The sequence below is a fragment of the Eptesicus fuscus genome, chromosome 9, assembly GCF_027574615.1.
Source record: "Eptesicus fuscus isolate TK198812 chromosome 9, DD_ASM_mEF_20220401, whole genome shotgun sequence".
In the NCBI taxonomy this organism is placed as follows: Eukaryota; Metazoa; Chordata; class Mammalia; order Chiroptera; family Vespertilionidae; genus Eptesicus; species Eptesicus fuscus.
In genome coordinates, this window is record NC_072481.1 from 34,275,549 (window position 1) to 34,302,070 (window position 26,522).

Genomic DNA, 26,522 nt, shown 5'->3' on the forward strand with positions numbered 1-26,522 from the left:
GTGACTTTGAGCATGTTTTCATGTCTCTTGGCCTTCTGTATGTCCACTTTCGAAAAGTGTCTATTTAAGGTCCTTTGCCCATTTTTTTATTGGATTGTTTTATCTTCATTTTGTTAAGTTGTATGAGTTCCCTGTACATTTTGGAGATTAAACCCTTATCTGAAATAGCATTGGCAAATATGTTCTCCCATCCAGTGGGCTTTCTTGTTTTGTTGATGGGTTTCTTTTGCTGTGCAGGAGCTTTTTATTTTTATATAGTCCCATTTGTTTATTTTCTCTTTAGTTTCCATTGCCTTAGGAACTGTATCGGTAAAGATTGCTGTGACATATGTCTGATATTTTGCTGCCTATGGTGTCTTCTAAGATTTTTATGGTTTCCCGTCTTATATTTAAGTCCTTTAACCATTTTGAATTTGTTTTTTGTATGGTGTAAGTTGGTGAACTACTTTCATTTTTTTGCATGTATCTGATCAAATTTCTTAGCACCATTTATTGAAGAGACTGTCTTGATTTCATTGTATGCTCTTGCCTCCTTTGTCAAATATTAATTGAGCATAATGGCTTGGGTCTATTTCTGGGCTCGCTGTTCTGTTCCATTGGTCTATATGTCTGTTCTTGTACCAGTACCAGGCAGTTTTGAGAACCGTGGCTTTGTAATATAGCTTGACATCTGGTATTGTGATCCCTCCAACTTTGGTCTTCTTTCTCAGGATTGCTGTGGCTATTTGGGGTCTTTTTTATTCCACACTAGAGGCTTGGTGCACAAAATTCTGCCATTCGGTCGATTTGCATATTAGGGTTTTATTATATAGGATGAATTTTTGGAGGTTTTGTTCTAGGTCTGTGAAATATGCTGTTGGTATTTTAATGGGGATTGCATTGAATCTGTAAATTGCTTTAGGTGGTATGGACATTTTAGTGATGTTGATTCTACCAATCCATGAACACGGTATGTTCTTCCATTTGTTTATGTCTTCATTTATCTCTTTTTTCAATGTCTTGTAGTTTTCCGAATACAGGTCTTTTGTGTCCTTAGTTACATTTATTCTTAGGTATTTAAAATTTTTTTGATGCAGTGGTAAATGGGATTGTTTTTTTAGTTTCTCTTTCTGTGAGTTCATTATTGGTGTATAAAAAAAGCCATAGATTTCTGGGTGTTAATTTTGTTTCCTGCTACATTGCCAAATTCATTTATTAAGTCTAGTAGTTTTTTAATGGAGTCTGTGGGGTTTTCTATGTAAAGTATCATGTCATCTGCGAATAATGACAGTTTTACTTCTTCTCTTCCAATTTAGATTCCTTTTATTTCTTCTTCTTGTCTGATCACTATGGCTAGCACTTCCATTAATATATCCAACAGGAAAGTGGGCATCCCTATCTTGTTCCTGTTCTTAGGGGAAATGGATTTAGTTTTTGCCCATTGAGTATGATGTTGGCTGTAGGTTTGTCACATAAGGCTTTTATTATGTTGAGGTATGTTCCCTCTATTCCCACTTTACTGAGAGATTTTATCAAGAAAGGATGTTGGATTTTGTCAAATGCTTTTTCTGCATCAATTGATATGATTATGTGATTTTTTTTGTCTCTTAATTTGTTTATGTGATGTATCACGTTTATTGATTTGCGGATATTGTACCATCCTTGCATCCTGGAATAAATCCCACTTGGTCATGGTGTATGATCTTTGTAATGTAATGCAGGATCCGATTTGCTAGAATTTTGTTGAGGATTTTAGCATCTATGTTCATCAAGGATTTTGGCTTGTAGTTCTCTTTCTTCGTGGTATCTTTATCTGGTTTTGGAATTAGGGTAATGCTGGCTTCATAGAGAGATTTTGGAAGTGTGCCTTCCTCTTGAATTTTTTGGAATAGTCTGAAGAGGATAGGTTTTAGTTGTTCTTTGAATGCTTGGTAGAAATCCCCTGTAAAGCCGTCCTGACCAGGGCTTTTGTTTGCTGGAAGATTTTTGATTACTGCTTCAATTTCTTCAGTATATATCAGCCTATTCAGGTTTTTTGATTCTTCCTGATTGAATTTTGGAAGCTTGTATTTTTCTCAGAATATGTCCATTTCATCTAGGTTGTTCATTTTGTTGGAGTAGAGTTGTTCTTAGTATTTTTCATAATCCTTTGTATTTCTTTGGGGTTGGTTGTTACTTCACCTCTTTCATTTCTGATTTTGTTTATTTGGGTCCTCTCTCTTTGCTTCTTGGTGAGCCTGGCTAAAGGTTCATCAATCTTGTTTATCCTTTCAAAGAACCAGCTCTTGGTTTTGTTGATCTTTTGTATTGTTTTTTTTGGTCTCTATGTATGTCATTTATTTCTGCTCTGATCTTTATTATTTCCTTCCTTCTGCTTACTCTGGGCTTTTCTTGTTGCTTTCATTCTAATTCTTTGAGTTGTAGGGTTAGATAATTTATTACCTTTTTTTTTTTTTTGAGGTAGGCCTGTAGAGCTATGAACCTCTCTCTCAATACTGCTTTAACTGTGTCCCATAGATTTTGGATTGTTGTGTTTTCATTGTCATTTGTTACCAGGATGCTTTTTATTCTTTGATCTCTTTGGTAACCACATCACTGTTTAATAGCATGCTATTTAGCCTCCAAGTGTTTGATTTTTTTCATTGTTTTTATTGTAGTTGATTTCTAATTTTATGCCATTGTGATCTGGGAAGATGCTTGCTATGATTTCTATCTCCTTTAATTTGAAGAGACACTGCCTGTGTCCCAATATGTGGTCTATCTTGAAAATGTCCCGTGTGCACTTGAGAAGAATGTATATTCTGTGGCTTTGGGGTGAAATGTTCTGAAGATGTCAATTAATTTCATCAGATCTAGTGAGTCATTTAGGATTGATTTTTTTTTTTTTTGCTGATTTTTTGTTTAGAGGATTTAATTAGTGGTGTCAGTGGTGTATTAAAGTCCCCTGCTATGACTGTATTGCTGTCAATCTCTCCCTTGATATCTTCCAGAAGTTTTTTTATGTATTTGGGTGCTCCTGTATTGGGTGCATATATGTTTACCAGAGTTATATCTTCTTGTTGAATTGCTACCTTTAGTATTATGAAGTGGCCTTCCTTATCTCTTGTTCTGGCCTTCACATTGAGGTCTATTTTGTCTTAAGTATTGCTACCCCAGCTTTTTTTTTTCTTTTTTTTCATTTTATGTTTTTTGAATTAGTGTTCTACATTATATTTTTACTTTTATTATTTTTTATCATTATTTTACTCTATCTCATTTGTTTCTTATGCCAACCATTTCTTCCTCACTTACCCCTTTTTCATCCTGTTTCTCTTCTCCTGTTCCTGGTTTAGTTTTCCTCTCTCCTTTCTTTTACTCCTTGTCAAAAATTGATCTTCTTTATCTGCTTTATTGATGCATTATTATAGTAGTCTCTGATGGCTTACTCATATACCTAATTTCCTCTCCCTTGCTCCATGTCCATGCACCCTTCTCTTTTCTCTTTCTTTGCTAGTCAATTTTTTTTCTAGTTGTTGTTGTTTGTTTGATTGTTTGTTAGTTTGATGTTTTTGTTTTTTATTTTATGCTTTTGTTTATCCTCTTCTCGCTTGTTCTCTTCTTCTACTAATAGCTTAATTAGTTTCACTCACCAAAATCAAGCCTATCTGCTCTCTATTCTCCTTTTCTAAAAATAGATGAATATATAGATAAAGAAAGGGAGAAATTTTTTTATTTTTATATATATAAACTTTTAATATTTTTAATATATTTTTAATTTTTATTTTTAAATTGTTATTATTATTTTATTGAATATTTTGTTATTTTACTTTTCTTCTTATACACTCATTCTCTTTCTACCTCCTCTATACTGAATCGTGGCCATTCCCCCATTCATTCAATTCCTTTACCTTACCTTCTGGAAATAAGCTCTGCCTCTTCAGATTCAGCTCCCCTCCTTTTTTTGCTTTGAACATGCTCATTGAGTTCAAAGGCTGTGAAGTTTTGGTTTTGAGAGTTTCCTTATTGGGACATATATTGTGGAGAAGGTCTTGATAATATTATTGCAATTGGACACTTAAATTTAATATTTGCTGAGCTTTCATACTTGTTCAGAGGGACCTTTAAAAATATCTCTACTATAAGGATGCTACTGGCACTTGTTACCCTAGTGAGTCAAGAAATCCAGAAAGTTCTCTGCTATCAAAATTGATACTAAATCTGAGAATTGCCATGGGCAATTCCTTTGTTACTGTCACTACTGCTGTATTCTGTGCCAGTACCAGACAATGATAACAACTGTTTAGGTAGCTGTTGCTAATGTCTCTACCACTCTGAAAGCGCTAAATAATGGTTCCACTGTATTTGCAAATATTTTGAGAGGAAATGTATTGGTTTTTCCATTTCACCCTTTATATATTTTCTGCCATACTGCACATTCATGTTTCTGATAGTAAGTGTATTAGTTTCCTGGGGCTATTGTAACAAATTATCAAAACCTTGGTGTCTTAAAACAAGAGAAATTTACTCTCTTACAGTTCTGGAGGCCATAAATCTAAAACCAAATTGTTGGCAGGGTTACACTCCCTTTGATTGAGTCATCACTCCCTCTTTTCTTCCCTTTTTCTCTCCTCTCCTTCCTTCCCTTCTTCTCTCCTTTCTCCCTTCTTCCTAAGCTGTGGCCAGTGATGAAAGCTGTGTTCATATGGTAGAGCTATTCTATTGGATCATCCTGAATCACTACATGGAAGACAGCTATTCTGGAGAGTTGCCCATGCTTTCAGCAGGTTTTGCATAAGTGAGAAATAAACTTTTTGATTTGATAATCCACCAAAATTGGGGTATTATTTGTTTCTATAGCATAGGTTATGCTATCCTGATTTTAAAAAACACACATTACTTTAAGTATTCCCCATATTAAAAAAAAAATGACAAGGAAAGATAGTTGCTAGTTTTACAGATTGAAAATCTATTTCAAATATAATTATGAATTTTAAACTTCTCTCTCTTTTTACAATGATAAAAATTATATGTGGGAATGCAGACTGGTGTAGCCATTATGGAAAACAGTATGGAGTTTCCTCAAAAAATTAAATATGGAATTGCCATTTGACCCACTGATCCCACTTCTAAAGAATGTATACCAAGAAACCCAAAACACCAATCAGAAAGAGTGTATGCACCTCTATGTTCAGAGCAGCACATCCTACAATAGCTAAGATCTGGAAACAGCCCAAGTGCCCATCAATAGATGAGTAGATAAAAAAGTGGTGGTACATTTATACCATGGAATACTATGCAGCAGTAAAAAAGAAGGATCTCTTTCCCTTTGAGACAGCATAGAGGGACCTGGATAGTATTATGCTAAGTGAAATAAGTCAGAGAAAGACAAGTATCACATGATCTCATGCATATGTGGAATCTAATGAACAAAATAAACAGATGAACAAAATAGATCCAGAGACATAGATGCATAGAACAGACTGCAGAATCTCACAGAGAAGGCGGGGGAGGGTGGGTGGGAAGGGGTCAACCAAAGAACTATTATGCATACATATATGCATAATCCCTGGACACAGACAATAGGGTGGTGAAGGTCTGGGGTGAGGGGGTGGGGATAGGGTGAAGAAGGGGGTCAATGGGGGAGGGGGAGGAGACATATATATATATAATACTTTCAACAATAAAGATAAAAAAACGTCATATAGATTCATCTTCTAAAACTTAGAAGAATATAGAATAGCAACTCTCCACTTAATTGTAAGTAAATACTGTTTACTTACAGTATTTTGTGTTTTGGCTTAAATAAGTCCCCCCCCCCCAATGATTCTTTTATAAATTATTTTTAATGTATTTTTTAAGTATCATAAAATATTTTTATAAAGCATATTTTTAATGGCTCCACCATATCCTATCATAGAATGTAGTAAAATAGTCTCCAATTATTATTCATTTGATTTGTTCTAATTTTTTACAGTATAAACACCTTAGAGCCGTGGTCGGCAAACTGCGGCTCTTGAGCCACATGTGGCTCTTTGGCCCCTTGAGTGTGGCTCTTCCACAAAATACCACGGCCTGGGCAAGTGTATTTTGAAGAAGTGACGTTAGAAGAAGTTTTAAGTTTAAAAAATTTGGCTCTCAAAAGAAATTTCAATCGTTGTACTGTTGATATTTGGCTCTGTTGACTAATGAGTTTGCCGACCACTGCCTTAGAGAATATCCTTATAGAAAAATCATGTGAAAAACCCTAATTACTTCCTTAAATCCAAAACCTACAGATAAAGTTGCTGTTTAAAAGGATCCTCATCCCTGGCCCCCTTTTCCCCTTTTAATGCTTTTGATACTATATGAAATTAACTTCCAGAAAAGTTGTGTCTATAATTGCAATCCAACCAACAGTATATAAGAAAGCTTTTTCATTGTATCCTTAGCAACAACAGATACTTTCATATATATATGTATGTACTAGTATGTCTATATGTGTGTCTATATACTTGCCAGTCTAAGTAAGCATGTTATTGTGTTTTGACTTTTATTTCTTTGATTGAGATTTTGTCCTCCCATATGTTGTATTGGTCATTTATATTGATTCCCTGTGAGGTTTGTATACTTTGTCCATTTTTCAGTTACTTAAAAAATGTTAGTGAATTTCTATAATTGTCTATTAAATGCATGTATTTAAAAAAATCATGTATGTGCACCTGTTTTTACCCATTTTGTTATTTAAATTTCTGGGGTCTTATGGATGTTACAGTTTTATTTTTGTGTGGTCAAATCTGTCAACTTCTTTTTTATTTTTTCCTTTGTTAGTATGCTTAGATAGGGCTTTTTTACTATAAGATCAGATTGAATTTCTTTTAGCATGGCTGTGTTTTCTTTTATTTTTTTTTTCCACATTGAACTCTAATCCACATAGGATCTGTTATTGTGTAAATAATAATCTAACTTACTTTTTCTGTTAATTTGTTGTTAGTTTCAATTAACTAGGAACCTTTTTTACAACCCCTCTTCTCTTTGATTTGAAATGTCTCCTTTAGTATATGCTGAATGTTTTTATATGCTAGGATTTCTTTTGGTTCCTCTGATTTTTAAAATTGTTCTTGCCCTGGCTGGGTGGCTTACTGTTGTTGGCTGGAGTGTCTTCTCATACACCAAAAGGTTGCAGGTTTGATTTCTGGTTAGGGCACATATCTAGGTTTCAGGTTCCATCCCTAGTTGGGATGTGTACAGGAGGCAAACAATTGATAATCTCTCCCTCTCCCTCTCTCTCTCTCCCTGCTCCCCGCCCCCCCCCCAATCAATTAACATATCCTTGAGTGAGGATTAAAAAAAAATTGTTCTCGAACTAGCTTCAAGTGGTTTTCCTTAAGGTAACTTATATACTTACCGTACATATGATGGATGATGTATTTTCATTACACTTCTTTTACAAAAATGTTTTGCTTGTTTCCAACTGGACTTTCTTGCAGATAGGTTTTAGAATTATTTTGTTCAGCTTACAATCAGATGTTGGTATTTACTATTGGAATTTCTTTATTCTTATAAGGTAACTTGGGAGGAATTGGCCTCATTTTAATAGTGTTTCCATTCAGGGATAGATTCCCATTTTTTCAAGTTTTCATTTTATGTTTTCAGTACAATTTTAAGTGTATTTATTTTTTATTTTAAAGTGAGGCAAGAAGCCATTGGAGCTGATAAATAAGACTTTGAGCCCTGGGAGATGCCACAATATAGAATAGCTTATCTATGTGATAAACTAGTAACATATTCTATTCAGATTATAAAATGTAGGTTGGTAAAACTTGGAAGTGTTTTTATAAAAGATGTACTGTTTGTTGAAGTGGTCAATCTGCATTTATCTAATGATTGTCACAGAAAATTTATAAGAACAACCTTTTTAAAAAAATGTGTGTCTTAAATGACACCTTAGGGATGATGAGGGAGATGGCTAAACAGTGTTTAATCTAGATCTCTGTGATGTGGATTAAGATATCTTCCAACAACCTGACTCTAAAAGGGATATAGCAGGGCACCAAGGTTTGATTGTATGTGCGTGCCAGAATCTAATGACCAAACTACTATTACTTCTGTTACCTCACAATTTCTTTCAAGCTACTAATAATGCTTTTTTAAAATTTGGAACAATATTTTTCTTATTCTGCTCACTTGCAAAAGCAGTTTGGCTCATGAAATTTAAACAACTGAAATGCTGGCCCTTGGTTTGTCAATAATTGGCAGCTCAGTTACAGGATGAAGTATCGCTGCCCAGATTTAGAAGAAACAAGTGGAATAGGAAAAAAGAGAAGGGTGAGTGGGTAGATTCTTGGTTTCCTGATGTTTCCACTCAGTAGTACAAAATGCTCTGAAAGAGGAATGGACTTTTGGGAAGGCGTGTTGCCTTTGACTGCCTTTAATCCTGAGCAGCAGTCTCAGTTTCCTACTTATCCTGGCGTACATGCCTGTTTTCTATTGTGGAATGTGTTGAGGAAAGCAGCAGATGGGTGTCAGCACTTTGAGGTTAGGCTCTAATGAGAGGCCGCTTAGTTGAGAGTGAATCAAGTTATGGTTCATAACACAAGATGTTAGTATTTCACAGTTGCTAACACTGGGAAAGCCAAATTGTGCGACTTATTGAACAGATAGTTTAAGAATAGTGTCTTTTTTATGTATTCTGTCCCACCAAACAACAGACTTTTCTGACTAGCCTGGTTCCATTTTTCACCTTCATGTTAGAATATAGCTTCTTGCAGTAGTATACCTCCCTGCCCCACTTTTATAAAAGTTGTTGTACCAATTACATTACTGTTGGCACATTATGAGAGTTCCAGATGTTCTGTGTCTTTGCCAGTACTGGATATTGTCAGACTTTTTATTTTTATTAATTCTCTTGGGCATATAGAGGTATTTCATTGTGGTTTTAATTTACACTTCCCTGATTAGTAATGGCCATTTGATTGTGTTCTTTTCTAAGTACCCACTCAAATCTCTTGCTTAGTTTTCTATTGGATTATATGTCTTTTTGCTGTTAATTTGCAAGGGTTCTATATAGTTTCTGTTTAGGAGTTCTTTGTTTGCTCTATGTGTTGTGAAGATCTTCTTCCATTCTGTAGCTTGCCTTTTTGCTTTTAAATGGGGTTCTTAATGAGCAGGAATGACTAATTTTAATATAGTTCTGCTTATTAATCTTTTCCTTAATTGGATTTGCTTTTTGAGTCCTCTTTTTTTTTTTTAAAGAAACCTCTGTCTATCCTAAGCTAATGAAGATGTTCTTCTGGATTTTTTTAAAAAAGCTTTGCTTTTTACATTTAAATTATAATTCATCTGGAGTTGATTTTTGTGTGTGGTATGAGATAGGCTCACATTTTTTTGTTTTTTTCTCATGGATATCCATTTGATTTAATATTACTTATTGAAAAAACCATTCTTTGTCATAAGTCAAGTATTCCTATATGTATGGATTTGCTTATGAATTCTTTATTCTGTTCTATTGTTCTACTTGTTTATTCTTGCTTCAATACTACCTTGTTTTATGTAATGTACTGGTAAATTTTAAAAAGTCTTGATAATCTGGTGGGGTAAATCCTTAAACTTTTTCCTTTCAAGATTATCTTGGTTATTCTTGAATCTTTGCATATTCATATGACAAGCAGATTATCAATTCCCACAAACAAATCTGCCAGGATTATAATTGAAATTATATTGAATTTGAAAATGAATCTGGAGAGAACATCTTTATAGCAAAAAGTCTTCAAATCCAGAATATCATGCCATTTATTGAGCTAGTCTTTAATGCCTAGAAAATATTAATTTAATATCTAGTTAAAGAAGTCAGATTAAGGATTACTTGGGGCTGGCGGGGAATGATAGGGAAGGTACTACAGGGAAGTGTAGAGATGAGTACATGCATCTATTAAAACTTAAAAAATTCTACACTTAAAATGGAATCAATTTATCATCAATAAAGTCAATATTTAAAAAGAGAACCACTCAAACACACTAAAATGGCTGAAATTAAAAAGACTAACAACACCGAATGATGGTGAGGATTTAGGAGGACTGGAACTCTCATACATTGCTGATATGAATGTAAAATGGTACAACTACTTTGGGAGCAGTTTGACAGTTTTATATAAAGTTAAACACACACTTACCATACAATCCCACAGTTCCACTCTCAGGAATTTGCTCAATAGAAATAAAAACGTATGTCTACCAAACACTAGTACTGCTTTCCATTTATCCTTTAGTTTTAGTTGAGGCATTTAGTTGTTTCATCCAGGAAGCTTCTCTGAGACTTCCTCAACTCTTGATTGCGTGGCTCTTCTTTGGCCTCTTAGCATCATTCATTTAACAAATAATCATTGAGTGTCTTTTATGTGCTGGAACTGTGTTAGCCAATGGGATTAAGAGGTGAACAAAGTTGATATCATTTCTTCCATCATGGAACTTACAGTCTAGTGAGAAAGGCAGGCATAAAACAAATAATCACCAAATAAGTAATTAGCATTTATATGAAGGAATAGTACAGGGTTTTATGAGAGTAAACGTGCTTAGATGGGGGTTGATCAAAGAAAAAAAATTAAAAAGTATATTTAACAAGAGCTCTTATGATTATTAAGATGTAGGCAGACAAAGAATGGGGAAACCGCATTGCAAAAGATAAAGTATTTTCAAAGGCTCTCATTAAGAAATAGAAGAACTTGATGTCTCTGAGGAATGAAATTTTGGTTGTAGTATTAGCTCATTATACAGATGAGGAACCTGAGGCTCTGCGGCTCAGTGAATATAGAATATACTAAGGTCATCAAATTAATAAATGGGTGAGTCTAGATTCAGACTTTGAATTTTATAAATCCTTAGTGTTCTTTCCATTATACCTTGGCATTCCCTAGTGAAAATTTGTACAAAATCTTTCCAAACTATGGTACTTTGTTTCTTTTCCAATACCATAGAACATTCTCTTACCATTTTCTATTTTTTAGCAAAGTAGGTATTGTATGTGGAACTATTGCTCTCAACAGAAAAGGGATAATTGACCTGGCACTAGGCAGAGATGCTTCCATTCAATTTGTGGCTTTGAAAACTGATTTTAGCATTCGACTCAAAGGAGTAATTGAGCCTCCAGAGTTGTCAGGGCTATGGCATCTGCTGTACATATTAATCTGTGGATTTCTTTATTTGTGTGTGTTGTGTGGGTGTCTTTTGTTGTTTTTTTTTGCCAGTAGGGCATTACAACTTTCAAACTTCATAGATAGCAAGCATCTTATACTCTACGTTATTTCCATTCAACACTGTAATATTGTAAACTTGACCCATCTCTATCAAATATTCAAGTTAATATTTTACAAAATACATAAACTCCTTTTGGTGGTTGATTTCCAGGTAGCTGATAAAACATTGAAGTGTTAGCTTCTTTTCTTTTCCATCTTGATGTGTACATAGATGGGGAAAGGGAGGGAAAAAGTTGTTATGATGCAAAGATAATGTTGGATAGGTCATTATTTTCCTCCTGACAATCTTCTCTATTACCCTGCAGTGATCTGCCCACAATCTAGGATGTAACAGCCTGCTTGCTTAGAACTTCCATGTCTTGTCACTTTTGTGCAATGTTGTAAGTAATTGGTGACTTGTTAGCTTAGAGACCAATTTTAGGAATCCTATCTAATAAAGAGGGAATATGCTAATTGACCACCACACCCTCACAAAATGGCGGCACCCACAGGCCAATATGGAGGGAATATGCTAATTGCTGCCACGCCCTCAAAGATGGCAGTGCCTAGTCCTCTCAGCCCTGCCAGGGTGGCAGGTGCGTGGCATGGATGGGCCTGCCCCTAGGTGTGTCTGGCCGCTCTGCGCGCCTGCCTCTGGAGTCCCCCAGCCCCTCAGCCCCCCAGCTGCCCAGGGCCAGCCTGAGGTGCAGGCAAGCCTCAGATGGCAGCTGTCCAGGGCCGCCCGAGGCTCAGGTAACCAGGGCCAGCTGAGGCTTGCACTGCTAGCAGTGGCAGCAGCAGAGGTGTGATGGGGGCATTGCCTTCCCTTGATCGCCGGGTTGCCTCCTGCCCCTGAGGGCTCCCGGACTGTGAGAGTGAGCAGGCCGGGCTGAGGGACCCCCCTCAAGTGCATGAATTTTCATGCACCGGGCCTCTAGTGTTTTATTTAAGGAAACTTCCCCGGTGGTGCTCCTGCCTCCTTTTGTGATCTGATAAAATCACGGTGTTGTGTTTATCAAAGAACTTTTGCCCCTATGCTTTTCCCTTTTAAATGTTCTTAAAAAAAAATATACATATATATATATATATATATATATATATATATATATATATTAATTTCAGAGAGGAAGGGAGAGGGAGGGAGAGATAGAAACATCAATGATGAGTGAGAATCATTGATTGGCTGCCTCCTAAACGCCCCCCACTGGGGATCGAGCCCACACCCAGACATGTGCCCTGACAGGGAATCAAACTGTGACCTCCTGGTTCTTGGGTTGACGTTCAAACCTTGAGCCACACAAGTTGGGCCCCTTTTAAATGTTCTTTAAAAAAACCCACATGGCCAAAACCGGTTTGGCTCAGTGGATAGAGCGTCGGCCTGCGGACTGAAGGGTCCCGGGTTCGATTCCGGTCAGGGGCATGTACCTTGGTTTCGGGCACATCCCCAGTGGGGGGTGTGCAGGAGGCAGCTGATCGATGATTCTCTCTCATCGATGTTTCTGACTCTCTGTCCCTCTCTCTTCCTCTCTGTAAAAAATCAATAAAATATATTTAAAAAAATTTAAATGAAGAAATTAAAAAAAAAAACAACCCCACATGATTATAACATGAAAGAATGAATTAATTCCTGAGCTAATTTTAAAAATTCTTATTGGAGCTTTTCATTTGTGATTTTATATCTTGTTCTTTTCACCCTGAGGAAGAAAATAATATTTAAAAAATTACATAAAGGTACTGAGTTTCCTTATTTTGACATCCTTAAGCATTGGTTTTGTGGGTGTATTACTTGAATGAGGACTGTGGAATAAAGCTTTTTTTTAACTCAAAATTTGGGGGTATTATTATACCAAACACATGTTTTAAATTTTTTCTAAAATAAGGTTTTATTATAGAGAAATAGAGAAAAAATTCATAGATAATATTTTGTATCATTAAGGAAACATTTAGTATTTTCTTTAGACTTTTCAAAATATATTTATTTCTCTTACAATGTTCACCCACCCCACTGCGACCTACCTGTGAACAATTTTTTGTTTCTTTAAATGGCCTTCTCTGTTTTCTGTTTGCAGGCAGCTATCAATGGTGTAATACCCCAGGAAAATGGCATTCTACAAAGGTATGTTATAAGGTATTTAAAGGTAAGATGGGAATTTAGCAAAGCAAAAAAGAGACATTTGTTAATTTTTTGGTTTCACTTTTTGGTAGAGCATTTCACCTTTGGTGTATAAGTTCATTTTAATATAGTTACTATTCTTTCAGATATTTCTTGTTAGTTATATTTGCTAAAGTCTCAACTTTCAACCATATAATGTTATTTCAGATTGTGTGATATTTTTAAAGGAGGTTTTATTTTATTTTTAAGAAAGCTTTTCAAGATCATCGCCTAATTATAAGATGAAGGAACCAAATCCTTTAAACCATTGGTAGTGAGAAAACAATATATGGTTCAATAGTGTCAGAGCATGGTTATCATCTACCTATACAGGCTTTATCTCCAACTTCACTACATTCTTTTCTTTCTTTCTTTTGGTTTCTAAATTAAGTACATGATAACTTGACATAATTTCAGTAAGTCCTAAAAATGAAACTTCCCAGAGAACTGAATTTCTTTACCTGAAGAATCCAGTATTGACATGTGGAATGGTCTTCGTGGTTTTGTGTCAGTGCCAGAAGGTAAAATTGGAAGATGATGCCAAGAGATCTATAATTGCTACAAAATAACTTTTTAAATTAAAAATACACATAACTTTTCTCTCCTTAAAATTGGAGACTCTCTAGTTTTAGATTAAAAGAGCACTCTATAAAGTCATAGGAGGTAAAACCATTCCCCCTTCCAAATGTAGTTTAATTGCTTGACATCCCCTCCTCCCTTTTCTCAATTCAAACTTTGGCTTGAATTTTGGTGGCTGGGATTTCTAAGTCACTGAAGCGTGATCTGCTAAGTGCAGATGAGGCAAACAGAAACAGCAGACTAGAAATGAGGTTGTTTTGGAGAGGAAGAAAAGTGCTGTTGCAAAAACATAAAAAAATTCACAAGGAGCAGCAAAACATACTGTACTTATAGGAAACTGTGTATATTTAGAAAGGAAGCAAAATTCTGTTTGATACCTGTATCACCTTTTGATTAATGGTTTTTAGGTGAAAGCAATGATAAATGGATCTATCCTTTACCCGTTTTTAAAAACTGTCAGAGTTTGATCCAGAGTAAACATAGCTCATTTCCAAAGCCTGTGCTTAATTTTTTGTTTGATCTTTTTTTTTTTTTTTTTGCTTCAAAAGCATTTAATCCTAACCTTGTCTAGAAAGCAAACCAGATGATTATAGGAGCCTCCTTCATGATCTTTTTTTCTTCTTGGTTTAGAAAGTTTTAGACTGCAAAATATGCTCCAGTTTTATTCTTGAGTAAATATTATTTTGTTTTTTGTGCCAAAATTTTTGCTTGCTAAGCCCTTGTGGATTCAGCTGCTGGGTTCTGAGTACATACTGGATATATCTTACATTTAATGGTATTTGCTATGGATGAACGAACTATAGAAATTCCCTTATCCCTGGAAACATCCCATCTCCCTTGTTGCCGGTGATACTTTTTGCCTAATATATTTTATAACTAGAGATTTATAAGTGAATTGATTACTATGTAATTGGTTACTATGATATTTGGGGTATAACTTTCATCAGAGTGGGTTGTTTTTGTTTGCTTGTAAAATGAAAGGAATTAATGATGTCCACAGAAGAAAGTCAGTTGTGTCTAGTTACAGTCTTCAACTATTTTCCTTCCTACTAACTTTTCTTCTTCAGCTTTGAAACCACCATGGATTCGATATAACTGAAAATTATTCTGTATGGAAAATGAAAGAGGGCTCTTTGCACTTACTCATAGGTTTAATACTGAAAGTAAAAGACACAGTGCAAGGAATGATATATGTTGGCAGTTAAAAGGATATTTGTATTGTATGTTTGATATTTATAGTAAAGTTGAGTGTAGTCTGTGAATACAAGTGAATCATAATTTGTCAGTTTATACATTAACAGAGAGAGTTACTAAAAAGAGTTTAAACAAACAAACAAACAAAAAAAGAATTATGTTTGGAGGGAGAAGAGCCCAATCCCTCTGCTTTATAAATTTTTTTTGTAATCAGATACTTGTGTGAATTTAAAAGTGGGAATATGGTTTTTAACGTATCCGTAAAGTTTACGGGCAAAGAAACAACTTTTTTAAGAAAATAATTTTTTATTGATTTCAGAGGGGAAGGGAGAGGGAGAGAGAGATAAAAAATATCAATGATGAGAGAGAATCATTGATTGGCTGCCTCCTGTACGCCCCACACTAGGGATTGAGCCCGCAACCCTGGTATGTACCCTGACTGGGAATCGAACCGTGACCTCCTGGTTCATAGGTCGATGCTCAACCACTAAGTCAAGCCGGCTGGGCAACAACATTTTTTTTTTTATGTTTAATTTATTGTGCTAGGTAATTGACATATTTTTCCTTATTTAATACATTACCATTACAAACGTTAAGAGATAAATGTATTCGTTTAGCATAGATGAGGAAACTCAAGGTTAGAGGGTGTACATAGACTCATTCAAAGTCACAAGTGTAGTAGGTAGTGAAGTCTGGATTGTTATCTTTTAAAAGCCATACTCTTTTTTTATATCACTCTGTCCTCGTCAAGGTCAGTAAGCTAGTCTTGTCACAACTTCTGTGTTAAGATTTTTTTACATTGGGTATAAAAGTTGAAATTTAATACATGTATATAACACCTTTCTCCCACAACTTTGTTTTTACAGTTTTTATTTTAGTTGTAAGCAAGTAAAGGCAGATTATTATCCCTCATTTTACAGGTAGAAAGAATAAGGCATGAAGTGACCTGGCCCAGATGATACAGCCTGATGTTGATGGAGTCAGGAATATAAGCAAGTCTTCTGCCTCACCCTCCAAGGCTTATTTCACTAGACAATATGTTGCTAATAAAACATATTTATAAAGTGTGTAACTTATGCAGTCACAAATGTAAATCATTCATTTAGTCAGTCATAAACACCTAGTGAGTACATATATAGCTATTACATCTTGGTTTAATATTTTACATATTTAGCATATTGTCCAAAGTCTCTTTAAAAATTATTTTTGGAGATAGTTATTGTTAGAAAGAAGTGCTAATGAATTACAAGTAATTTCTAAAAGAGAGCCGATTATATGTTTTCTAAAATTTTATGAGTTAATAGTTTAATTTTACTCATTAACTAAATGGGTGGTACTTATCAGTTCATATTTATTTTATTACCCAGACAGGTGTACTGTATATTTTTTTGTCCATTGTTTAATTCATTGAGAAAACCTAGAGAAGACAGGACTTGTTTTCAAACCTTGACCATTATGCTTTCAGAATATATAAATGTCAATGTTTTCTGATTTAGAAAACATCCATTTTGGCTGATTAGTTTCTATTTATTGTCTTCTCTGATGCCCATTTAAAATATTTGATTCTTTTCTGAAGACAAGTTTATCTTTTAAACATGTATTTTTTTGTACCTAGAGATTTTACCATGAGATGTACTTTTAAAAATTGAAATAAACAAGTGCAGAGTTCCTGTTTACTTTGCTGTTGTTCACTGCCTTCCAAGGACCTGTGTGGGTTGTAGAGGAAAGTTGAGTAAGGATAAAAATACTCCTCTAGTTGAAGATTAGGTCTAAAATAGATTTCTCTATAGATTTTCCCTTACCAATCAGTGTCCTTTTAAAAATTATTTAAAAAATTTTAAAATTTATTTTAAGTTACAGTTTACATTTTAAATTCTTGATTAATTAGAAAAGAATATTGAGAAGGTCAAATTAAAGGATGGTAGTCTTCATCTTACAATGAAAAATCTTAAAAATACTTTTTTTGGGTCAACAATTTTGGATGCCCTTGCACTATTTGGATGCCATTGAACATTAGTGAAAGCTGATAGGTTCATTCATTAACTAATAGTCTCTCTCTTTTCCTTTCAGTTTTTTTGATTGCTAGTGAAAAACTCTAGTTAAATTCATTATCTTTTCTAGATTCTGAAATGGAGTAATTATAGCCCGTAAGCAAATTTCTCAAGTGATAACTTTAAAAAAAAACCCTCTTTGTGGCTGACAACCACACCCAGTAGCCTTCTCTGATTAGAAATGTTAAGTTATTTCCTAAAGTTAGGGTTTGGTAAAAAGGAAAAAAAGCATAGTAGGAACTTCAGAGGGAATTTCATATAGGAAATCAGTTACACAGATATGGAGCAGGTTGAAAGAACAAAAAGGGGATACCAATACAATCCAGATATAATGACTGCAGGAAAGACCTGGACCACCAGGGCCAGATGGAGGTGGGTTCTGCTGGTCAACAAGGAAGGGAGCCTAGGGCTAGAGTAGACTTGCAGTTGCAGAATCCTCTGAGAAGGGTGATAGAGCTAGGACTGTGTGGAGTCCAAGGCACCCACTCCAGGAGGCCTGCTCCAGGACAGGTCTGCCTGGGAGAGACCCCTGCTCACCACTGAAGGTCACAAAGTCCCTCCTAGTACTGGTGGGGAAAAAGAAAACAGGTTGGGAGAAGTTGAGATTAACAGAACTTTGAATTTCAGAGGAAGGGCCCTAGGAATTTGGCCCCAGACATATGAGAAAGAATTCCTCCTTAGCTGATACTTGTACATCTGACAGGATGCAAAAGCCTTTTTTTCTTTTTTTTTTTTTTTTTTAAAGTATTGAACGAAGTTAGAAGGTAACACCAGTGGCTGATGCTGGAACAAAATCAGATGCCATTATTATGGTGCTGTCACTTCTAGTGTGATGCAAACTGTAAGAAGAGAAGTGTGTGTGTGTGTGTGTGTGTGTGTGCGCGCGCGCACACACACACACACACCTGCATGTTGCCATAGCCCTTGTTTCTGTTACTGGTGATAAGGCCATGGTAGATATTTACCAGTTTCTTCTTCCACTATTTATTCTATATTTCCTCTGCCAGCACCTCAAATACTCAAGATTCTTTACCTGGTGGGACATCTCAAACATTCATTCTTGAAGAATTAGAATCCTCAGTGGTCCTGTCTTTAAAAAAAACATAGGTTATAGTTTTCCATTAACACTTATTATTGGACATGCCACAGAAAATAGTCCATTCTGTAGCAGCAACCTATTTTTTTTTCTTGGTAATCAGGACCAGTCATTCCAGCTAGTACTTCCTTCCTCCTTTGCTAGTTGATTCAGTAGCATGAGGGTACAAAGTGGCCAAGGGACATTCTTAAATTCTAATTCAGTGGGAGAACTGTGAAAACATTACATACCTGGGAACTATGATCTCTGAACCACTTAAGGAAAAGTTTGGTAAGTTATTAGGCATAATAGGAGGAACCACCACCACTTAATTCTCATACCCATGTTTTCTGGAAGCATGAGAAATACCACTGTGTTTAGTCAATGATGAAAGCATATACCTCATCCTTTCAGGTGGAACACCAAGCTTTGAGGGTGTTGTCTCCCAACCTGTGCCATAACTCTTAAGCAGGTCATTCCACTGTTCTATCAAGCTAGTTCTGGTATATGCAAGTGATACTAGTACTATACTTCTTTTGCTGTGAAATGAATTCCTGGGTTAGAACCAGTGTTGTGTTGGAAGCCAGAGAGCAATAAGGCATTCTCTAAATGCACTAGAGGCCCAGTGAATGAAATTCATGCACGGGGTGGGGGGGTGGGGGGGTGAGTGGTGGTGGTGGTGTGTTCATCAGCCCCCACTCCAATCTGTACCCACTCCAATCTGGGACCCCTCAGGGGATGTCCGACTGCCGGTTTAGGCCTGATCCCTCTCACAATCCAGGACTGCTAGATCCTAATCACTTGCCTGCCTGATTGCCCCCCTGATAGCTCCCCTGCCAGCCTGAATGACGCCTAACTGCTCCCCTGCCGGCCTGATTGCCCCCAACTGCCCTCCCCTGCCGGCCTGGTCGCCCCGCACAGCCTGCTGTTTGGTTGTTACTGTGAGGGCGTCCTGACCAATTTGCATATTACCCTTTTATTAGTATAGATGATTGGTGGTGCTGGCAGAAGCATTGCTGCGAGGGAAGTCAATTTCATATCCAGGAAACTCTTTTTAAGTGAGAACATATTGCCTCCTTCATGCTAGAAATGATCCATTACCAGATTCCTGAGAAATGGTTCCATATTTGTCTTTTTGTTTGCATTTTAGGCAGTAGTTTCCCTAGCCAGATACAGATTTAGTGATGGGGAGTTGATGTTATACCTATGCCTATCCTCCTTTTCTGTTAGCATGGCACATTGTACATAAATATGCTGAGCAGACCTGGGATAGTAAGGGGAAAAAGTTGACTGACATCAACAGAACAATGTCATCTTATTCATATTGAGAGCCCCTTTTTCAGTGGATAGCCTATAAACATTCACCTTTGAAACATACATATATTAACCTTTTGTGTCCATTCTAAAAGATCCATTTTCATATTTCTTTCCTAGACTTTCCTTTTATTTTATTCAAGTCTTGATCAGCTGGCCAACTCATTAACTATCAATGTGGATATGTGCCACAGGATCTTTTTCCTTCTAAATGAAATGATCAACCTGTGGCAGTTGGAGGCCTTTCTTTCACTACTCTCTTTGATTGGTGCTGTAATGCTTTAGCAGCCTATTTTTTCAACCATTTTTCCCTTTTTCATTCCAAATATTTTTTTCTAAGTTAACTTAGTTATACTATCTAATAAAGAGGGAATATGCTAATTGACCCTCACGCTGTTGCAAAGATGGTAGCACCACAGCCAATAGGAGGGAATATGCTAATTGACTGCCCTGCCCTCAAAGATGGCGGCACCCATAGCCAATGAGGGAATATGCTAATTGACTGCCATGCCCTCAAAGGTGGCGGCGCCCACAGCCACAAGGTGGCAGCGCTCAGTCCCCTCAGCCCTGCTGGGGCAGCAGGCACACGACAAGGCCAGGCACGCCCACAGGCAGGCCCGGCTGCTCCGAGTGCCTGCCTCTGGAGTTTCCCAGTCCCCTCAGCCCCCCAGCTGCCCAGGGCCGGCCTGAGGCGCAGGCAAGCCTCAGATGGTGCCTGCCCGGCTTCCCTGGTTACCTGGTTACGAGGCTCAGGTAACCAGGGCTGGCTGAGGCTTGCACTGCCAGTAGTGGCAACAGCAGAGGTGTGATGGGGCATCGCCTTCCCCTGATTGCCGGGTCGCCTCCTGCTCCTGAGGGCTCCCGGACTGTGAGAGGGGTCAGGCCGGGCTGAGGGACCCCACCTCCCCCCAGTGCATGAATTTTCATGCACCAGGCCTCTAGTTATATGTACATCGATGGGAAGTGCAGGATACAACAACTGGTCTTTTACCCTGACATGCTTTTGACCATTGGACCGCAGAGACTTCACAAGGTGGCAGGTCCTTACATTTTTGTGGTATGTATCTTCTATTCTCTAGCATGCATGTGTCTTGCCAAACATACAAGTAATGTACTTTATACTTCTGCTCTTCAGGACCAATCTACAGGTGATCAAGATCTCTCCAGACTAGATTATTATGACAAAGAGCAGGAGAGTTAGCATAATCTTCAAAAAAGTCAATGAAGATATATGGACTTTTATCCTTCTGGGTGAAGCAAAATGCTTGTCATAATGTTTGCAAGTTTTATGGATAAAAACAAAGTATATGCAAGATCATTTGCTTCCTGTTGTCCCTCCCTATGTAATAACCCTATCTCCATGGATTTCTGGAAACCTATATGGGATGTCTACCAGTTATTGAGTCTTTTTCTTTTCTTTTCTTTTCTTTTCTTTTCTTTTCTTTTCTTTTCTTTTCTTTTCTTTTCTTTTCTTTTCTTTTCTTTTCTTTTCTTTTCTTTTCTTTTCTTTTCCTTCCTTCCTTCCTTCCTTCCTTCCTTCCTTCCTTCCTTCCTTCCTTCTTTCTTCTTTCTAAAATATATTTTTATTGATTTCAGAGAGGAAGGGAGAGCAAGAGAGAGATAGAAACATCAATGATGAGAGGGAATCATTGATTGGCTGCCTCCTGCACGCCCCCTACTGGGGACCCAGCCCACAACCTGGGAATGTGCCCTTGACTGGAATCGAACCTGGGATCCTTGAGTCCACAGGCTGAAGCTCTTTCCACTGAGCCAAGCCGGCTAGGGCAAGAGTATCTATTTCATTTATAGATTCAGGCTCTAAGTGAAAAACTACAGGGTAGGTTGACAGATTGAACCCATTGTGGGTGAATTTGGGCCCAAATTTCATTTACCACCATAAACTTCAATTTATATCCCCAGGAATTAGAATCAATGTAGAATTAGCATCTAGTAATTCCCTGAAGATCTAGATTTTTTTTTTTTTTTTTTTAAATCAGGACACAGAGACTCTTGTAAATGGCTGTAGGTCTCTGAGGGGAAGTCTTGGAGGAAAATCTACAATACATACATGTGACTCTGTTGCATTGTCTTTGGGGGCACCAGGGACTTTATGTCTGAACCAACTTGCGTTTGTAAACTGGGAGTGACTATGACTTTCCATTGTGGTTAGGGAAGTTAGGATTTAGAAAGTGAGATCTAGGGTTTCTACTGTATATAGATCAAGTAATATTTTAGTAGACTGATTTTTAATTTTGTTACTTAGAAATGCCATTTCATTTGATCACTACTAAAGATCTCTGCAGGTTAAACTCCATGATTGCCTCTTTTTGTCCATGCTATCCATTAACTGTTTCCATCTTTTTCTTATTAAATTCTGCCATTTGATTTCTGCACTCTGAGATCTTACCACGTTCACTAGAGAGTCTTTTTCAGTGGTGCCATGTCATTCCCAACCCAGAGAAGATAGCCAGTACAGGGTTTTTCAAGAATGCAGATTCCCTTACTAATGTATTTCTCAATACTTTACTACAATGTCCTCTGGGATCTCATGGACAATGTAGTAGGAGGATGTGTCTGTAATCAGGTTATACATGATAAATCTATTCGAGCATTTGCATTTTCTAAGCATCTGGATTTCTTCTACATTTTGTCAGGCAAGTTTGGGCATTTCATCCTTATTCAATGGAGACTCCTTTGGGATTTAAGGTTTACTCATTGAACAAGCAAACTATTAGAGGTACTTGAAGCTGCTTAAGCAAACATGTTATTTGGCCCTATCCAGACTCACTTCAAATTCATTTTCATACCTAATTCCTAGATTGTTGTAGATGTAATTTATGAAAAATCTTATAATTATTTTTGGATATAGGCTTTCTTCTCTCAGTTAAGACATTGTATTTGTGTTTTTTTTTTTTGGAGCATGCCTAGATCTGATTTTGGAGGTAATAGGAATGGTGGGGGTGGGTTTTGAGAGTAGGAATCCATTTCAAGGCAAGTGTTGCAGGTAAGGGTATTGACAGTTTTCCATCAAGAGGTGGGCTAACGTTTTCAGTCATGGGAGGAGAAGCTGCTTCTGCTTACAAAAGAAATTCAGAGAGACTCCAGGGATTCAGTATTCTAACCATTTGAGTCCACTCAGGTATCCCTATTTCACATCTTAGGGTCCCACTCCTTCCAAAACAGTGCCTTAACTTTTACAAAAGAGACTTAAAAATTGTATATTCAACTTTCATTGTAATTATGCAAGCTGCAAAATTAAAATTTGGGTCTAATTTTCAACAGGAGCATACCTGTGATTACAGAAATAAGAAACTTTTTGTTTGTTTGTTTTGTTAATCCTTACCCGATGATATTTTTCCATTGAGTTTTAGACAGGGTGGAAGAGGCAGGGAGAGACACACAGAGAGAAACATCAATGTGAAAATGACACATCAATTGGTTGCCTCCCACATGTGCCCCAGCCCTGATTGGGGTGGGGACTGACCCTGCCACCAAAGTATATATCCTTGACCAGAATCAAACCTGGGACCTTTCCACTGAGCCAAACTTGCTAGGGCAGAAACTTTTTAAAGGGCCACTTCAGAAGCTCTGTAACTTTCTTATCATGACTTGAAGTGAAAGTTAAAACTCCTAAATATGCCATTTTCTTCTGTAGGTTCTCCATTAGAGTCAGAAGCAGCCAGCCCACAATCCTTGTTGCCATTATTACCACCATAATGTTTGAGTCAAATCATCATTTGTTCCCTTTAGGCACTTGTTTCAAAGGCATGTGATCATAATCTTATATAATAAAGAGGTAATATACAAATTGACCATCACTCCAACACACAAGATGGCCGCTGCCATGTGGTCAAAGATGGCTGCCACAAGATGGCTGGCAGGGGAGGGCAGTTGGGAGGGATGGCTGCCACAAGATGGCTGGCAGGGGAGGGCAGTTGGGAGGGACCAGGCCTGCAAGGGAGGGTAGTTGGGGGTGATCAGACCTGCAGGGGAGGGCAGTTAGGGGTGACTGGGCCAGCAGAGGAGGACAGGTGGGGGTGACCAGGCCTGCAGGGGAGGACAGTTGGGGGGGGACCCAGGCCTGCAGGGGAGGGAAGTGGGGGGGGGGCACCAGTCCTGCAGAGGAGAGCAGTTGGGGGTGACCAGGCCTGCAGGGGAGGGCAGATGGGGGTGACCAGGCTGGCAGGGGAGGGCAGTTGGGGGGGACCAGGCCTGCAGGGATGGGCAGTTGGGGGAAACCAGGCCTGTAGGGGAGAGCATTTGGGGGTGACCAGGCCTGCAGGGGAGGAGGTTAGGAGCGACTAGGCCAGCAGGGGAGGGCAGTTAGGGGTGACCAGGCTGGCAGGGGAGGGCAGTTAGGGGCAACCAGGCTGGCAAGTAGGGAAGTTAAGGGTGACTGGGCCAGAAGGGGGGGCAGTTGGGAGCAACCAGGCTGGCAGGGGAGCAGTTAGGTGTCGATCAGGCTGGCAGAGGAGTGGTTAGGGGGTGATCGGGCTGGCAGGCAGAAGTGGTTAGGGGCAATCAGGCAAGCAAGTGGTTGGGAGCCAGCATTCTTGGATTGTGAGAGGGATGTCCCAGATTGGAGAGGGTGCAGGCTGGGCTGAGGGACAGACACCCCCTTCCCGTGCATGAATTTTGTGCACCGGGCCTCTAGTTAACCATAAGTGATCATTTAATCAATTATTGTGCCTGTTATGGTATCCCACTTTCCATTGGCAAGGTGCTCAGCAGTGCTTTGAAGGTCAAGGACACAAGCCAATTCCTGAATCCTATGTTTCCTGGGACACCTCCATTAGCAAGAAAATGAAACCACACTAGGGTATTTCAACGGAAGGATTTTAATGAAGTATTGGTTAAATAGGTATACAAGACTAAAAGAGCAATAAAAGTAAAACTGAAGTATAACGTGGATATAATAAGTGCTTCAGGAAGTTACCATCTTAGATCTTGGGAAGAAGGGATTAACAGAATTTTGAAGCTCAGAGGGAATCCTTGGCGCTTAGGATTTGATCTCTGCAGTGCATACTGCCCAGCTACTGTTGGTATCTCTGAAGAGATGTCAAGAAGTTGGTTATAAGAGTGCTGAAAAAAAGCAGGAGATGAAGCTAAGGGGTAAACAGATTGAAATGCATGCAATAGGAAGAAGGAAGTTGTTCCTCCTCTCTTCCTAATCTTTACTAGTATTTAGTGTTCCCTATTGGCAGAACCTGTCAGGAAACAATATGCCAAAGGGAAATACAGGGTGGGGCAAAAGTAGGTTTACAGTTATTTGTATGGAAAATAATACGATAGTTAATAAATAATAGTACAAGAATAAACTGTGTTTTGCGTACTCACCACTGTAAACCTGTATATAATTTTGCGGAATCCTATCTCCAGCATCACAGAATAGACTATAGAAAGGTGAATTTGGAGTTAAGAAACAAGTCAGTGACAGCCTACTAACTTTAGCTGTTTTCTTGGTTTCTGAGAAGTTGTGACAAAATTTAGAGATATGAAGTATCATAATTGCACAGATTTTAGTTATACATACTTGGAGCTCATTTTGGATTCCAACAGTGACATTCTTTCTTGCTTTGGAAAATTTCTCTGTTCCCATATCTTCCTTCCAAGGTTACTTTCCTTGAATCTAACAACTGGGAGAAAGGATAGATTTTTGTCTGTGGATCAATGATTGCTATAGTATCTGAATCTGGTGAGATCTAAGCTAGTCACTTTCAGACTTTTGGACTATGACCTACAATGAGGAATACTTGTAATCTAAAATACACATGTGCAAATATGTACCAGAATAAAAAGTTTTATGAAACAATATTTGGTGCTAAGTATTAAGTGATACATCCTTATAATTTCTATTCCATTGTATTATATCGTATCGTATCCTATCGTATCCTATTGTATCCTATCGTATCCTATCGTATCCTATCGTATCCTATCGTATCCTATCCTATCCTGTCCTGTCCTGTCCTGTCCTGTCCTGTCCTGTCCTATCCTATCCTGTTCTATTCTTTAAGAGACATATCACCATTCACTAAATCAATTATGTAATCTATAATTTGGTAAACACTGATTAAAGCAATATTGTGAAGTAAATGTAAATACTTTCTTCTGCTTAATTGTATGAACAGTGCTTAACTTGGCATGTTTTGGTCATTCTTTATTCTTTTGGTTGTTCCTATTCTGGTTTCCAGCTTATTGCTTTTCCTTAAATTCTGGGTGAGAAGAAAAATGTTTTAGACTGAGCTTGTAGTTCTGGTTGTGATAATAATGTTTCAGTGGAAGCAATACATATGTTCCCTTCATTTCTACTTTTCCCAGTGAGAAAAAAAAAAAGTGACAGTATATGATAAATTAAGTCAGAAAAACCGAATTCTTTGATTGTTATTCCTCATTAGTTTGTCAAATATTTGAGTACCTTCTATATATAAAATCTTGAGCACAGGGCAAAGGATGCAACACCAATGTCAGCTTCACCCTTGTGGAGCTTACATTCTAGTGGGGATTTAAATGTCAAATGATTAATTATGCAACTCAATAATAGTTATTGATAGTGGTGAGGAATTTGAACTAGCCTGAGATAGGAAAATATGTTCTTAATTGATAAACATTCAATGTGAGATATGAAGGATAAATACAATTAGCTAGAAAAAACATGGAATTTGGGGATGGGAAGGAAAGAATAGTCTGTGTTTGCCAATGAAACACAATCAAGGTTAGACAGAAGAAATGAAAGGCTGTTGTAGCTAGTAGTGTAGAGAGATGGAGATAGTATAGCACAAGATAAGACTGGGAAGGTAGATAGGTTCAGATCATACAGGACCTTGTATGCCACTTTAATTATTTAGGTGAAGAGCAGAGGGAGTATTGAAAATGATATGAAGAGATTTCTGTCTTTAACTTCAGTCTAGTGGTGATATGGAGTGAAATGCAGGGGAGATTATAGGACAGTTTTGCATTAGTTAAGATAAAAAGTGATTGTGGCTTAGAGTAGG

At 37.5% G+C, this 26,522-nt stretch overlaps 1 protein-coding gene across 3 annotated transcripts in view; it reads left to right on the top strand.

The window, feature by feature from the left end:
- FAF1 (Fas associated factor 1) overlaps nt 1-26,522 on the top strand; it is a 356,005-nt gene that overhangs the window by 48,089 nt on the left and 281,394 nt on the right. For all 3 annotated transcript variants that reach the window (XM_054720584.1, XM_008139328.3, XM_054720583.1), the window contains exon 3: nt 13,235-13,281. In XM_054720584.1, the coding sequence (XP_054576559.1) occupies nt 13,235-13,281 (47 nt within the window). The remainder of the gene's footprint in view (nt 1-13,234; nt 13,282-26,522) is intronic.